The following is a 17,380-nucleotide window of genomic DNA, read 5'->3' as shown; positions in this document are numbered from 1 at the left end:
CTAAAAACCAATTTAGTCAAAACTAGGAAAAAAGAAGCCAAAGGGCCTTGGCGCTCATTCTGATAAGTTTAATTTTATAAAAGACTGAAAGAAAATTTTCAGGATTTTATAGCAAAAATCCATCAATTTCCTGTTTTGAAGCCCTGCCACTCTGTCACCAGGGGTCAAAGCAAAATATTGCCCTCCAAATGATTTTTAATTCCCTGATTTCACCAAACGGGGGATATTAATTAGGGTCTGTCTGTCTTTAACGCATGGTTTCTGTGCAAGAACTGCCACAAATCTTAAAGATGCTCCACCGCCAACAGAGTATAAATGATATTAATCACTTGAACAATAATTGGTGTTTAATCGTGTATATATATATGTCTAATTAACACAAAAAATTATATAAAATAATTTATTTTGCCTTTGGTGCATGCGCAATCGGTACTTAATTCCATATAGGATATAGTGGCAGGGAATTTTTTCGGGATGCAATTAATTATTTTTTGTAACTTTAACTTGAAGGGAAATTAGAAGCTTAAACTTTTCAATGGTGGCAATGGTGTAAAGTAAGTAACTTTTGTAACTGAAGAAAAATACTAAATTGACTGCTCATGTTTTTGATAGTGAAAAAATATCATTTGTCTGCGGTGGAGCATCTTTAAGCGATTTTTTTTTGTAACTTGGTCACATGGTTAAATGTTCCAAGGGCTCGGATGAGTTCGTTGGCACTTTCATCATACCCTATTTAATGGAGTAATGGCCCTTTAACGCTTCAGCTTTTTCTGTTTAATAACTCTCGCAAATATTACCCCATTTTCTTGAAAGTTGGTAACATACATTGTAGTCTCAGGGCCTTGGCCAAATTCGATCTGGACTTTGATAAGACTCTATTTGGCTGAGTTATGGCCCTTTTATTAACGAAAAACACCATTTTAAGGAGTAGGATTTTGAATAAAATATATAGCGTACGCATGGCAAATGGCGCATAATGATGGACAAAACATGATGACAATAGGACATCCTGATCCTTCAGGTAAGACGACCTGTATAAAAGAAGGGAAAAACACTAATACAATATTTTTCTCTTTATTTCTCTAAACCATGTATAATGTACAAAAGTTCTATATTGGTAGTAACAAAATAGTTATTTGGAAAATTCGAAAAATTCTGTAAACAATATCAACAGAAAGAAAAGGAGTCATTTACTGTATACAGGCTAACAAATCTGTGTAATGAAATTTCAAACCTGACTCTAAAGTGACCACCTGTGTATAAAGACCACCTGTCTAATATGGCCACTTTCTCAGGGTATCTAATGGTCAATATCAACACAATTCTCAATGTGTATAAATACCACTTGCCTCAACTTTGCTAGTCAAGGGTATTCATTACGATTGTAATAATTATACCCTTGGCTAGTGAAGTTGCACTTTGCTATAAAGACCATTTCTTCTTTGTCTCTTTAAGGAATAGATGTTTATTTTGTTGAGGTTATGAGGGTATAATGATAATGGAGCACGTGTAAATTATGTAACCCCGGCGAAAAGTGGGGTCATGACCCCACATTGCTACGCCATCGACTATTCCCGTAACAATAGAACCGCCGCACGTGTTGTGCTAACATTATATACTGATAATGATAATACTAGAAAGCATGGTTATTGAGTCCATGTCAGTGCACACTGTAAATATTTGATGGTCTATATTGACCATTTATATATTCAGTGTAAATTGTTATGGGGGTAATGTCTCAACTTTTATGTCATAATGGGGTTGAACAAATAGAATAATAAAGAAAATTTCTACCGAGTATGTCAAATGATCTATTGCGTCGAGTATGCTGTTAAATAATCATACTGTACAATGTCATGTGGAAGATATTGCAGGTCAGGTGAATAATGTTAAGAACTTTATAACTAGGTAAATCCATGTACCGGTAAGATCTATGAGATCTATCGGGTTCATGTTGACGACGTTTACATAAAACTGTACTACATAATTATAACAGATATATATCGGGTATATGAAAATAAAAGAAAATTGAATTTCTAGGATGAGGTGGGTTTTGTTCTCTGGGTATTTACCCACATAATACAGTAACATAAAAAAATATTTATAAATCATTTATCATTTTATAAAGGTATAAATTTTGTATTGAGATTTGCTATAAAAATATACAGAAAATGATTATACTTTATAGCCAAAACTTATAAATCATTGACTGGCAAGTTTATAGCATAATAGAAAGCATCTTTAATCCATTCTGATTTATTGGAGTTTACTCCTGATTCTCCACCGCTGCCAAATGACATTTTTTCCCTATCAAAACCAGGAGCAGACGAATTATTATATGTATTTTACTTCAGTTACAAACGTTACTTACTTTACACCATTACCACTGTTGAAAATTTGAGCATCTAATCTTTTTTCAAGACAACAATATTAAAAATAATTAATAGCATCCCGAAAAAAGTCAGTGGCACTGTGTCCTATATGGAATGAAGTATTGATTGTACATGCACCAAATGCAAAATTAATTATTTCATACTATTTTTTGGGGTTAATTAGACATATATATACAGAATTAAACACCAATTATTGTTAAATTGATGAATATTGTTTTTGCTTTGATGGCATCTTTAACAATTACCAGGTACTGGTAGTAGGATTTCGTGTACACAAAATATTAGTGTATTTGTGATTAGTATGACTGTAGCTACAATGATGTTGCTCTGAAGGACAGACAGATGATTTCTGACAGGTTGTTGCCATGGTGAGTGAAGTCATGGTGACTGTATGGTTGATTATTAGTTTTAGTCATCATTGAAAACCCGCGGCTGACTGCATTACACTTATATGTCGAGTGGTGATGATAATGCTCAATTAATACCCAATTAGTGATGAGGTAAACAATGTAAATAACACAAATTGTTTAATTCATAAGACATGGCAGTGAAATAATCAAATTCCCATTTGCTCACTCAGAATCCCCTTACCCTATGATTCTCAGACCTGTTGTCTGGCCATCTTGGTTCTGTTGTTCTAAATGTGATTTAATATCACATTTTAACAACAATTTTCGTGTCAAAATAATTTCTTGTAATATATACTATTTTTTACAAAATTTTGTTAAATTATTTATATAATGTCATTTTGACCTACTGCTGATATTAGTGATGAAAAAATCACAGGTTTTGCATGAAAGAAAAGTGAAAATTTCACTTAAAAAGTGATTATTAAGCTTCTCACTTTTGAACAACAGGCCCTTGAATGAAATAAGGGGAGGTAATTCCAGTTGATCAGATTGCATCCTTTATCATGTAAACCCATTATCTCACCGGGCTGACATGTTTAGTGAAGATCATACTTCAATATAACAGGTGTATAAGTGATTATGTATTGTGTCATTTCATTTGTTCGATATGGCTTATGTTAAAAAAAGTTAAACATCTACAAAAACACTCGTCCAGATACCATATTTCACCAAAAATAAGACCCCTCCTGCAAATTAGAACCCCGAATTATTTTTGAAATTTTTCATAATTAGAGGAATTGTCTGCAAATAAGACCCCCAACACTTTTGACCATAATTTCTTCTCTCAGTGAAGGGTCTTATTTGAGGTGAAATATAATATCTTTTCAAATAAAAAATTGAAAGAATATATAAAGTTCATAAAAAATTTTAACCAAAATTCAACAAACAAAAAAGTATACAAGCTAAAAATGTTAAACCACTCTATTGTGTTGCAATCAAACTAAACATTTATACTAAAATGGAAAAATACATAAAAAAATAATGGTGAAGTGTGATACATGTGAAATACAAAATCTTATAGGATGGAAACCTTTTAGCCCACAAATACAATATGTATAGATTTTACTGTAAATCTTATAATTGTTGGTTATTTTCATAAGTAATACAAATTTTCATGACAAGGAAGATAAAAAAAAATAATTTATAAATATTTCATGATATGACAATTAGTCTAAGAGCACAGGGACCTGGGACAAATTTCTAACCAACAGTATTTATATATGTGTATATATAAAAATATTATAGATATTCTGATATACATGTATATAAATATTGTTGGTTAGAAATTCGTGTCAGGTCCCTGTGCCTAAGAATAGATGCACATATAACTTCTACAATGAAATTGAAGTCCTGAGAAATTCTGTAAATTGCATCATCCACACAAGAATTTCCCGCTATTTGTGTCGTATTTAATGTGTTAAACCTTTGTGTGTTTATTTGATTTGCCATTTTAAAGAGAAGTCATGCTCACATGTTTCAATGAGTCTCTAAATATATTTCAAAATTAAAGAAGATATTGCAAAAACCTAACGAGATTATTTTTTCCTGGTATGTAAGCAGGAACACATATTATCATTTGTTTAGGTCTAAGGTTATTCTACTATAATACTAGTATTTTGGTATCTAAAACGATGGTTTAATTTCTCTGTGGTTCTTCATCGCCCAAGCCATCCAATCGAGTTGATCAAGCAGTTTTTTAGCTCCGGACTCCATGTGTTCATTGAGGGGTTTGCCATCATCGTCCAAGGATTTCTGGGCTGATGGGATCCCAAATATGTTTGAAACACTTAGACATCCTAACTCTCCTGTCAGAGCTCGGAGCTGCATGGCTGCTCGCATCCCACCATACTGACCTGAAGGAAACGAGACAATATAAAGTATCTTTGTTGAAGTCAATATGATGTTTTAATAATCTGGTAAAATCAGAAATTGATGTCATTATTTCAGATCCTACCAGATTAATATAACATAATATTGACCAAATCAAAGGTCATCAATATTCATACTTATTACTAGATAGGACAATTAACTGTTTCAACAAAGGGCAGTTTTACTGTTTGATATGCTATCTATCCGGGCTATGCCATTTCTGAACATTTTAAAAAAATATGATATGGCAATAGCTTTTTTCAATATTTTTGTTTAATTGATGTTTTTACTGATTACTATTTCATCTGAACAGCCGCGCCCAACATAGTTTCTTCCACTGCTGTACATACATCAACACTTGTCTGCACAGCCACAAAAGCTAGCTCAAATTAAACTATGCAGTTGTATATAGTCATGATCATCACAAAAGTATTCATAACAAAAGAAAACATTGATAGAAAATAAAGCAAAGGTACAGCTATCTGCTATCAGTTACCGTATTCGACCCAATAAGCGATCCTTACCGTTTTTGAGGCCTTATTTTCACTAACATTTATTCAAATTAATTACAGACTAAAACTATGAAAACAAGGAAGATTTTTCTATAAGATTTTTTTTTTTGTAAATTGATTACTGGTCATGACTCAATCTGTGCAATAACTTCTTGAACATTAGCAAAAATTTGTTCCTATTAACCTTAAGCGATCTTTTTTCAATTTTTGAACGGGCCTGGGTACTAATCGGCTCAAATACGGTAGATAAAATTTACAGAACACTGGATATTTGTTTTCCCTACGTACATACCTGCAGAGTATGTGACAAGTCCACTAGGCTTCATGGCGTAACAGCTTCCCCCGAAGTGATCAATCATATTAGACAGACCAGGAGGTATACAGTGATTGTATTCAGGGGAGATAATCACAAAGGCATCTGCCTCCTTAACAAGTTTCTCTTTCTCGACCAGGAATTTAGGAGCTTTAGTGCGATCATTTCCGTAAAAGAATACTGGCTTATTCAGCATAGTGAATTCTTGATCAACGGCTGCATCTACAAGGAAAAAGGTTACAATGTAGTTGTAATATGGTAAACTTGCCTTTAGAGACCAATATAGCAGCTATATTGCGGCACACTGATCTGTGTGTGGCAAGTTACTGCAGCAATTGAGCAGGTTAGTGCGGCTAGCCGCACCGTTCTGGCACTATTGTCACGCTAATACTTTGTTGCAGCTATGTTGCCGCAATATTGCGGCTTTCATGCAAGAAACTTTTCTTTAAAAATCTTTGTGAAGGAATAGTGCCGTGAATTGCACTAGAAACATCCTACACAGAAAAATTTAGGAAGGTTGCGGCAATATTGCTGCTATATTGCTGTAGTATAACAAAGTAGAATTATGGGTACTCCCATATTCCTTTGCTAAAGGTTAAAATCAGTTGACCTTCAATTCAAACATTGATCCAGGAGGTTGTGGTGTATGAAGGACAGTGGTTATGGAAACTTCTTAAATTGGGTTTATGATAAGTTACAAGTGGATGTAGTCTTCATATATATATGAAAATGTCATTGGATTTGATAAGGTTTGTTGGTGAAATATAAGGAATATATGTTTTTATTGGCGTAAGTCATTTTATGGCTAACACTTGAAAGTACATTCATATATAGCTTTATTAAAATCATGTTTTCTGGAACAATAATTTTTCATTTGATGCTGACAAGGTCATTCTTGATCAAGATGTAAAGACCAATTTCATCACCAAATGAATTCAAAAGGTCATTGCATAGTAGTTCCATACATGTACCAAGAATCAAAAGAATGACTCTTGTAATTTTTCAAACTTTCATATAAATTAATACCTTTGAACTTGTTTAAGTATAAACCAGGAAGCTAACGGCTTTGGTGCTGCAACTATGTGCGACTTTTTTTGCGACAAATGTGTGCTGCTTTGGTGAAGTAAGTGTGTGCAGCTATGATGGTTTAAAATTTATCATAAATATGGAGGATGATTTTATTTAAGTTTAATAAAGGGGAGATAATCTAGCACAGAATACACTGATATGGTACCATAGAATTGAAATTTAACTCTGTTAAAGTATTTGCAGGTTGCATCAGAAACATATATACATAGAGATTGGCAACTCCTCCATTTTTACGATCGGCAGATGTACCACTGTATGTGCTTAGGGTTTTTAGATAAACTCTTAAATATTTGAATATAGAAGAATAACTTTGATATGTTTTAAAAGTTTAGTAATTTTCAGATGGGTTGAGAACAATTTTGGATAGAAAAAATAATATGTTAACTTATTTATTTATAAAACAAAACACACTTCCGGTTTTAAATGCCTGATTTTCGAAAAACCAAGTAAAATTGCTAATTTTCATGCTTTCAAAAATCATATTAAATATCATCGATCGGGAAAACTGATCACATCAAACCATGATATAATGTTTAAACTTTGTGTTGATGCAAAATTAACATGTTTAAAAGAATACACTTAAAAGTAGTTAGCCAAGGAAAAATGCCTATAAACCGAAGGTTCCTCTGCCTGTCAACAAAGACAAAGGAGTTTCCAATCTCTATGTATATATGTTTCTGGTTGCATGTTGCTTTAGTGCTAATAAGATTTGTTTGCTAGGCAATCAATTACTTCTTCAATCTAACTGGGAAGGGGGTACTAATATTTTTTTATAAAAAAAATCAAAATCAAAACTATAACAAGTTCAATGAAAAACAATCTAGAAAAGTATTAATTGAAATATTCTTTAAATATATAGCCAGTGAAGAAACTTAAAAATGTAAGAGGAAATAATTTTATTATAGCACAGGAGTTTGACGTTCTGTCAATGTTTTTTATATAGTATGTAGGGGTATTTCTATATATCATATATTAAATAGCAATTATATCTTGCCTAGGGATGTCTGTAAAGCTTTACATACCATCAAAATCTATAATATATTTATTGTGAACTCTAAAAATTAGGTTAAATCTACATATTGTGGTTGGATGAAGTTAGTTTTATCTAATATATTTTAGATTCCTCGATCGACGGATCACTTAGCAGCACAGCCCTTGTTTCTGGTCGACCGTGTACATATGCATGCACGTCCTACTTATTCACCGGAAAAGCATAGTCAACTTGTAACACACAATTGCAACATGATAAAAACATTGAATAACGCATCAAAGATATATAAATATATTTGATTAATTAATTTTTTTCTCGTATTCATTTCTTCCAGTTTCTACATTGCATAAAAGTATGCTTAACAATTGCTACAGGCCCGAATCAATGTTTTCTTGCCCTTAAGTTTCCACTCCGCATGGTTAGCATACAGACACTCTTACCTAAAACACTTATCTCATAATTTTTCTGTTCTAGTTGCTTCAACATAAACTTTTTCACTCTTTCTCCGAGCCTTCCTTCCCTGGCAGACCCCACAAACACAACAACCTTGAGCCTTTGAGCTGCAGTTTTGGACGCCATTCTGATCGATGTCTTGTATGCCTGGTACATAGCCTGCCTCTCATCAAATGCCACACGATTTCGAGTTATCGCCCTTTATAGGTGTTTTGGGGGTGACCAATTGGAATGTGTCCTACTTCGGGACCAAGACAGATCAAAATAGCGAGAAATAATAATGTAATTGTATATCATCGTGATAAAGGAGCTTAACAATCACAGTGACAATTGGACACTATGAAAATCGGTCGTTTGCATTAGGCCTACTGTACCGGTAACAAAGAAAGAGTTATCTGTCCTTGAACGAATTCTCCTATCAATAACACTAGTACTGAGCCTGTCAAACACACACGTGGTCTGAAAGATGCTCAAGGAAATCGCACCAACTACATACTAACTTGTGATCATAAGCTGTAACAATAGTTCAGACTCCAAATCAAAGGTGAAAACATTAACAAATATAATTATACATTGTATCAGGTTATAATTTGATTTTTCCCCCTCGTTTTGGCATGCATGACTTGTTTTGGCAGTAGACTAGAGAAAGAAAATGGTTTGTTTTGACATTTGTTAAGATTTAGTACATCACAGTATTAAATTTTTGGAAGACGTAATCGATTATTCGGCATTAAACTTTGGCACCATATTTCTAAAAAAGAAAAAGGATGTTATATTAGTATTAAATGACTGTGTATTGGAAAAATCTGATGACTTCAAAGGCCCCCTTCAAAGGTCTATTTACTCAACTCACTGGTATCAAATCAACAAAATCTAATGCAGATAAAAATACACTGACTTGCACGTCCTACTTCCTCACTCGTTGGAACCACACAGAGATACAGTATGGAAACACAAAAAATATTATACTTCATCCTACATTATCACCTGTCCATAAATAAGAACACGTTCTTCAAAAGGTTGTGGTTCAAACTCATTAGTACAATGTACAAACATTGATTAACAAACATACAAATGTATCTGTACTTAAATGAATGAAAAACTAAATATATCAATACAAAAAAATATGTACCATATAATATAAAATCAGGAGTAGGAACAAATAATTGATTGATTAGCCATTTTGTTTTGTCTACAAACGACTGTTGATTTGAATTTTTTCAATGTTTAACTTTGCAGAAATTTTTCAAAGTCTTAAAGACAGTTTATCATTTTTGATCACCAAAATTGTATTTGAATCTTGGGTTTTAAGCATATGCACAGTCTATTTGCCATATATTTTGGCCCTTCAGATTTTGGAAAACTAATGATTTAGCTTAAAATTATGAAATAGTTAAAAGTTGATTTAAGTACCAACACATTTAACTTGATGGTATGGCTTAAAGACAGGAATATGAAGAGTCCATTATTCCAATATACTTTATCTTAAATCGATTTCTACTGGCCAGAGTATATCTGATGGGTAGAATCTGAAGATCCTATCTTGGGGAAAAATGCAATTGTACTCAAATTAGCCATTCTTATAAAAAGTATATACACGCACCATAGAACACATGGTACATTAGTCTATTGATCGGTAAGTAGCATGTTAGTTTTTAAATAGAAAACTTGAGTGATCAAAATGGCAGGATATCAAAGGCAAATCAGTCACGGTCAGTGCACAAACACAAAAGTGCTTGCAACATATTAATCCCAAACCTCAAGTGACTTTTCCTTGTCATCTACGTCCTTGCCCTAAGTTAGCTATAGTAGATGAATACAAGAAATATTAGTAATGTAAATTAATTGTGTACTACAACAAGATCTCTCATTCATCTCTGAAATAACATACTGGTTTCTGTTTCCGAGGATGAATTTTGTTAAAAAGATATTTTGTTTACTTACAGGTGAGAAATTAGACATGGCAACTTGCCGAACATCTTTCCAGCTCAGTGGTGGCTTCAGGAACATTTATAGGAGATCTAGATCTACAAACTTCTGTGATCTGTGTTGGAAAAGATCAGTTTGTAATGGAACTTCCTCACAAGTCAATGGCAGAGGGATCAGTTCTTCTACATCTAACACTAGTAATGTGTCTGTTCACATCACTAAAGGCAGATATAATAGACAGTCACTACTAGTCACAGCACTTTGTGTGAACAGAACTCTCAAAACCTGTGTGGTGAGATCTACCAAGTCATCTATTTTAGGCACACAAATTAAAGAGACACCTGTGATATGGTTTCAAAATTTATCTTCTCCTAATTTAATGCTCTTTAGTTCAAGACACTTCTGTAGTGACAAGTTTCAAACGGCAGACACAACTGGCAAAATACAACAACAACTAAATGAAAGAGCAGATTCAAGTTCACTGGATAAATCTGTTGCCATGGCATCACCAGACAGTTCCAGTAACCGTGGAGATCAGCAGGTAATCAGTAACCATGGAGATCAGCAGGTTATCTCACATGTCCAAGACTATGTTCCAATTGACCAGGAAAGTCGTTTGCCAAGTAGATATCTACCCAAAGTGCCTAAGACTATTCAATCTTATAACTTAGCCCCCTTTGTTGCCAAATCTGAGGTTCTGAGATACCTTGTACAATTGAATGTAAATCTAGCAAAGGTGGAGGAAAAATCAGAAGCTGCAAGTAGCCTTGTGAAGTTGGACATTGAGAAAGATGTCATGCCTGTAATGGCATTCATGAAGGAAGCAGACGTACCGGATGACAAGTTAGGAAAAGTCATCGGACTCCACCCTTTTATATTCGAGAGATTTGACAAAGCACAGGTAACTGTTTCTATCAGGAATAATCAACTTCATGTACAAGTACAATATATTTTTGTTGCTGTGAAAAAAATCAGGTTTAGAGTAGTTGGCCTGGTCAAGTCTGATATCATATAATGTTGGGCCGCGGTGGCCGAGTGGTTAAGATGTCTCGATATAGTAACACAAGCTCTCCACGTCTGGGTTCAAATCCAATGTGGGGAAGTTGCCGTTACACGTACTGACCACTGTTTGGTAGTTTTTCTCTGGATACTCTGGCTTTCCTCCACCTGACACGTCCATGCATGACCATGGCTGTTAAACCAATACACTCCAAACCCTGATATCAGTTTTCTTGTATATTCTCCAACCTCAATAGGTAAATGATCAGGATTAGGGCAGCTTCTGCATTTAAACAAGAACAGATGAAATTTGATTGATTCAAATTTTTTTCAAATGAAATATTATTGTGGTGATGGTGGTGTATTTTAATTTCCATTCTTTAAAATCAAACACATTCTCTGACTAGCTCTTCAAAGATGTGGACTCAAGTCAAGTTTTAGAAATAGATTTAAAAGTTGAATGTGCAAATAATGACTTAATATCATACTGAATGACCAAATATTTGAACAAAATACATTCCTATTAACCAAACTTTCTCATTTTAACAGTTGATAGTGGAATATTTTAAATCAATGAAGTTTACAAAGGAGTCCATCTCGCGAATAATTGTTGGAGCGCCACCAATTCTTGGGATGGATGTTGTTCAAGTTGACATGAGAATCGGAATGTACCACAAATTCTTCAAACTCACAGGTTAGAGAAAGATAAGCTTGATAACTTGATTAATACAGTGGAACAGAGCTTGTATGAATCTTGGCTCTTACAAACCTCCACCAGCCCCAGCCTCTGGGGCAGAATAGTGGGTAATACAGGTTAATAATCATGACATTCTGCATGGATTGTAATCAAATTTGGCAAGAAACATCCATAGGAGAAAGGGTATAGAAGTAAATTGTTAAAGTCTTTGAGGTAATAACTACACTTGTTGTCGGAACATTCCTTGACATAACAATCCACTGAAGCCAGGTTTAATAAAAACTAAATGTTTGTGATATGTTTACAGGTGACCAGACTAGAGATGTATTTACCAGAGTTCCCCGAATTATTCTGAACCGTTCCAGTGATTTAAAGGTAAATTCAAATTAAACTCCAAACAATGGAAATTCATATTATCCAGGTTCGTGTTATTAGAAATTAAATTTGCTAATACTTCTATTTCCAAAACGACATGGGTTAAGTAGGATTTACTGTTGATTAGTACAATCTTCCAGTGAATATGACGTCATATTTTGATGTGTTTTTTTGTGACGTCATGATCACTGGAAGTTGGGACTAGGTACTTGCGGTAAGTCATACTTTTCCCACACTGTTTTGGTATCGCAAAACACCTGTATTAACTTGTTCAAAGCGATAAATCTGATTTTCATTTCAAGTGGTAAACTTTTGTACTTTGGAATTTTTTCAGGAAACAATAGAGCTGTTCAAAGGTTTTGGGTTTTCAAACAGCCAGTTGAGAAGTATCCTCCTGCAGTGTCCATCAGTCTTTAAGAGTAAGTGTATCTGGCTATTTATGTTTACATCTTTCTCTTCCTTGAGTTTGTTAATTTTTTGTGTATACATTTGCATATATACACACATGTGTATATGTGCAAATATACATGTACATCACACATTTTTCTTTTACATCGCTGACGCTAGTCCCGGGACCAGGACTGGCAGGAAATTCTGCCTCCGTCACCATACTTTCACTTTCCTTCGATATTGTTTCCTCATAACATAATCCTTCAAACTCACTCTTCCACGAATCCTGAAACTTCCGTATTCGTGTTCTCTCCTACTATTTTTTCTTCTCCTCTTTAGTATTACTAATTTGGACATCGTCAGTATTTTTTTGTTTGTTTCTAGCGAAGCCAAACTTGCGGACATTCATTTTCAATCACATTTATCAGTGTTGCTGTAATGCTTTACAAACTCGCACATTATTTCAAATATATCTGTGAGGCAAATTGAGTATTTTCGAAACTCCTCAGGTGTTTACATATAATCATCATAGAGTTCCAAAATCATTTACGCTACAGGCAAGACTATTTCCGTTTACATTTTTCAGTTGCTTTTTATCGTGAGTATTGCTTAGTTTTCTTACGTCAGAATGATCGACAGCCAGAATGTTGACAATAGAAATACGTTGTAAATAACAACATAGAGACAGATATTGTTACTTGTCCCATCGGACAAGTGTTTTAATGTATTCACTTGTCCGCCGGGAGTTTCGTCTGGTACCGGGCAAGCGGACAAGCGTTAATGTTGACCCCTGGTATAAGACCACCTGTCTACAGAGAACACTTTTCCCCATGTCCCCTGTGTGGTCTTTATAAACAGGTTTAACTTTACATGTATCATTCTCAATCATTTCCAGGGCCAGAGGAGGACAATCTGAAGTTCCGTTTAGAGTATTTAATACTGAACATTCCCATGGATGTCGACACCATCACAAAGTTTAGCTACATCCTCAGGTACCCCAGCTATCCCATCAAGGAGCGACATCTGTTTCTGTTGGAGCTAGGACGAGCACAATATGATCCTACCAAAGAAAACTACATCTCTCCAACAGACTTAGTGTGTACTCCGGAGCCAAAGTTCTGTAAGCTCGCCAGAACTACTCCCAAGATATTCAAGGAGTTTAAAATGACTTTATAGTATGTACTCCAGAGCCAAAGTTCTTTAAGCTTGCCAGAACTACTCCCAAGATATTCAAGGAGTTTAAAATGACTTTATAGTATGTACTCCAGAGCCAAAGTTCAGTAAGCTCGCCAGAACTACTCCCAAGATATTCAAGGAGTTTAAAATGACTTCATAGTATGTACTCCAGAGCCAAAGTTCAGTAAGCTGGCCAGGACTACTCCAAAGATATTCAAAGAGTTTAAAATGACTTCATATCATAGTCCTCACTGCTTGTGAAGTTTAATGGAAATCAGCCCTCAGTTTTTGAGGGTCACAGCGTCACGCTGTTTTAATGGAGATTTAATTGTCTGATCTAGCATACTGGAATACCAAATTAATATTCTACAAGTTGTTTCTTTGTCATAGAAGTCAAATACCTTTGGCTAACATTATAAAATATCAACGTAGTAATTTACAAAATAAATGATAATAGAAAACATGTCTCTGTCATTATTTTATTTATACTATAAAATGATGCTCACACAGTTACCATGGGTACCACTCACTCTGTCAACACTATTGGCCAGACTCGCACCTTTATATATAAACTGTCAAGGCAATAGAGTTGATACATTGTATACGTAGCTATTACAAGAGAGAGGGGGGAGAATGCACCGCCAGAATACGGCTCAATTAAATCAAAGACCTACAAATCAGTCCATAACTGCTATAAAATTATGGAAAATGTTTTTATATTATTCAAAGACATTTCTTATTTGTTATCAAAAACTAGAATTATCCAGACACCAACACTTTTAAGTTGTATCATTTTAAATATTCTAGCCAAAAAATTTGCAATGATACTCTCATAAATAAAAGTAAAATAAATAATACAAAATAGTTTAATAACAGTAACAGTAGGGAATAAACTTTCACAATTTTGTTATTCCTCTATTTCAATCAAATAAGTTTTAATTTCATATTTAATATACATAGTAATCGTCAATGATATTTAATAAATAAGTTTATACATAAAATTTGTTAACAAATATTGCATAGTATTGTACATTGCCTTCTCAGAGTTTTTTCCACTTGAGTCCATGACATGATTCTATTTATTATATAAAATATACATTGTAACAGAAGAAAATATCAGATCATACAACCAATCGTATACTAAATATGCCAGGACACTGAAGGAAACCCTTTTGTCTCATTAATTCATATTTTTTGGATAATAAATGAATATTAACACCACACAAACCACATGCTGAACACTGACTTATAAAAATATGTTTTTAACATCAAACAGATGGCACAGTTTACACAATGCATTCTTAGCAGTCATACAAACATATATTGCCAGTTATTTTCACATGGACATTTTTGGAATTCTACACGACATGGAATAGGGTAAATCATATATATACGCTTTCAGAAAAACTGCAAAATTTTGATTTTGCCTAAACTTGGCTGAAATCGTTTAAAAAGAACATTTTTTGGATTCACAAAAATAACAGTATAAAATATAATGATGATATGATCAACAAGCGACTGTTTGAGACAGAATTAAGCAGTTATCCTTAACTACTCCAAGTCCATAGATACAATGCATCACAGAAGCAGAAATGCTCATCATGTAAACCATCGTTGGATATTACAAGGTAATCTGCTCTGTATATAAAAATCAACATCATAGTTGTGTCATTAGTCTTGTCTTATAATGGGTATCTATAGTGATGTCATTATTTAGCAAACCTTACGTTGTTTTCTCAAAGAACTATGATGTGATGCTCACAAATATGATATAACTATCTCTACCCACAAGGGCAGATCATTCTATAATATCCAAATACATAAAATCTTAAGTTTGTGAACCCCATGTCATAATTTTTTTAAAAGGAAATGACCTTCACTTTGCACACAAACTGATAATGTAACAGTCAATACTTGCAAGCAGATGTAATTATGGACACTTTAGATAAGTCAGACACTCAAATTTTTGATATTAAGTATGAATTTGCAACTTGAGTAGAATTTTTGATCAACAAAATTAATGCTTAGCTCTAATTTAAGACAAAAGATTTACCTAGTGCTTTGCAATGAATATTTACATTTAAATTATTTAGATGTGATGACCTACATCCAAACATTGTCAACATAAAGTCGGTGTGAACATGGCAATATACTTAAAGTAAAGTATTTCAGCTGAATTTACTTATTCTACCGTGGAAAGTTTATTTCAGACCAACAAAAATACTTCAAATTAAATAATGTAATTGGGTTTACACAAGCTTGAGTTAACAAAGTTCAACTGTACTAAAATATGTAACAGAAAAAAAATTTTGTTCAAGGTAAAGTCTATATAAATGTGCTTGATCTTCTTCTTTTTCAATTACTTCAAGTATATTTACTAGTCAATCATTAAACAAGCCTTTGAAGCACACATTTAGCACCATTTAATTGCCATGATTCAGCTTGGGAATGAAGACTTTAATGTTTAAATGAGAATCCAATGCAATACATTCCACACTTCTCACAAAAATTTCTTCACTCCAATATTCCACTTCTTTTTCAAGCTAAAGCTTTTAGGAAGTGAAAAACTTGTATTCATGATCTCATCAAATTTAATTTTTAAGAACTTTTCTTCAGGACTTATTTGCATTAGGTAAAGCCTTGATAAGTTCGAATTCGACAGCTTTTTCAAGTGCAGTGACAACACACTTCCGTGACTGGACGCGTGTGGGATCCTCTAGGATACTCAGGGCCATAAGTATCTCCAACATTTGTCCCTCAACAAGCTTGGCGGCAATGTCTTTATCCGTACACATCAAGTTCATCACAATGTAACAGCCACGATGCTGGACTTCTACCGACTCCTCGACTAACAATCCCTGCAGAATCTCATACCACGACGCAACCTGGCAACAGAAAAGATTGTGTAATTTTATAACATCTATAAATCATCCAGCCTACCAATCACTTCCTCTTACAGATAGTGATGTATCAATTCATATGACAGTTTCAAGATACCGATAGTTCTATCTCATAAAATTCCTGTCATGGTTACGGAAAATAAAAATGTGAATGATTTTTGTTGTTGATTTTTTTTGGAAATTTAGCAATCTGGTAATTACATATTAATGCTGAACTGCTATTTCCAAATTCTCTCAATTAGACTCAGTATGACTTAGACTTACAAGATAACTTCTAATACCATCTGAAAATCTAACTCTGAGATATATACAAATTTAGGCCTACATTTGGTAATAAGCCCCCTTCCCTTTAAAATCAATACTTTCTAAAGTAGGGGGATATACAGTAAATGTAATATTACACCACCAATGCAGAAATAATTGAGAATCGTACCTGTAGAACCTTTTTACAAACAATGGGACTGTGTGTGAGTATTGCCAGAGCTCCGGACGCGGCCTTCACCACATGTGGGTCCTCATCAGCACAATACAGGGTCATCAGTTTGGTCCTATCATTCTCCATCTCGTACATCTTCACTACCTGTGTAAAGTAACATTTGGTATAATCAGTACCTGTGTAAAGTAACATATAATTCAGTCATTACCTGTGTATAGTAACATTACCTGTGAACAGTAATATTTGGTATAATCATCTCCTGTGTAACAATCTCTCCTAGGGTTAATTGCTGTCCCCACAATTTCATCTTTGTCAGTGGCTCATGGACTGGCCATCTGTTGACATCAGGTCAAAGAATGTGATGTCTTGACGATTGTTTGATACACTGCGTCCCCTTTATACATGACTTCATGGTGATTGTTTTTGAAAATACCAGACATTGTATGCA

At 34.0% G+C, this 17,380-nt stretch overlaps 2 protein-coding genes and 1 pseudogene across 2 annotated transcripts; 1 reads left to right on the top strand and 2 right to left on the bottom strand.

Moving 5' to 3' along the window:
- Positions 1-1,060: 1,060 nt before the first annotated feature.
- On the bottom strand, positions 1,061-8,335 carry LOC138308870 (NADPH azoreductase-like). Its single transcript, XM_069249900.1, has 3 exons — positions 8,018-8,335; positions 5,477-5,719; positions 1,061-4,656 (listed from the first exon to the last, which is right to left on the bottom strand). The coding sequence occupies exons 1-3, from the start codon at positions 8,184-8,186 to the stop codon at positions 4,427-4,429; spliced, it is 642 nt and encodes a 213-aa protein (XP_069106001.1). The 5' UTR covers positions 8,187-8,335; the 3' UTR covers positions 1,061-4,426.
- A 97-nt stretch (positions 8,336-8,432) lies between these two features.
- LOC138308869 (transcription termination factor 3, mitochondrial-like) lies at positions 8,433-14,051 on the top strand. Its single transcript, XM_069249899.1, has 6 exons — positions 8,433-8,574; positions 9,977-10,860; positions 11,508-11,652; positions 11,963-12,030; positions 12,365-12,449; positions 13,316-14,051. Exons 2-6 carry the CDS (start codon positions 9,991-9,993, stop codon positions 13,594-13,596), a joined length of 1,449 nt encoding a protein of 482 aa, XP_069106000.1. The 5' UTR covers positions 8,433-8,574; positions 9,977-9,990; the 3' UTR covers positions 13,597-14,051.
- A 10-nt stretch (positions 14,052-14,061) lies between these two features.
- Positions 14,062-17,380, bottom strand: part of LOC138308716 (protein unc-45 homolog A-like) — a 47,814-nt pseudogene continuing 44,495 nt past the window's right edge.

This window comes from Argopecten irradians, chromosome 15 (assembly GCF_041381155.1).
Source record: "Argopecten irradians isolate NY chromosome 15, Ai_NY, whole genome shotgun sequence".
NCBI lineage: Eukaryota > Metazoa > Mollusca > Bivalvia > Pectinida > Pectinidae > Argopecten > Argopecten irradians.
The sequence above is the reverse complement of the archived record's forward strand: the minus strand, read 5'-3'. Positions and strand labels throughout refer to the sequence as shown.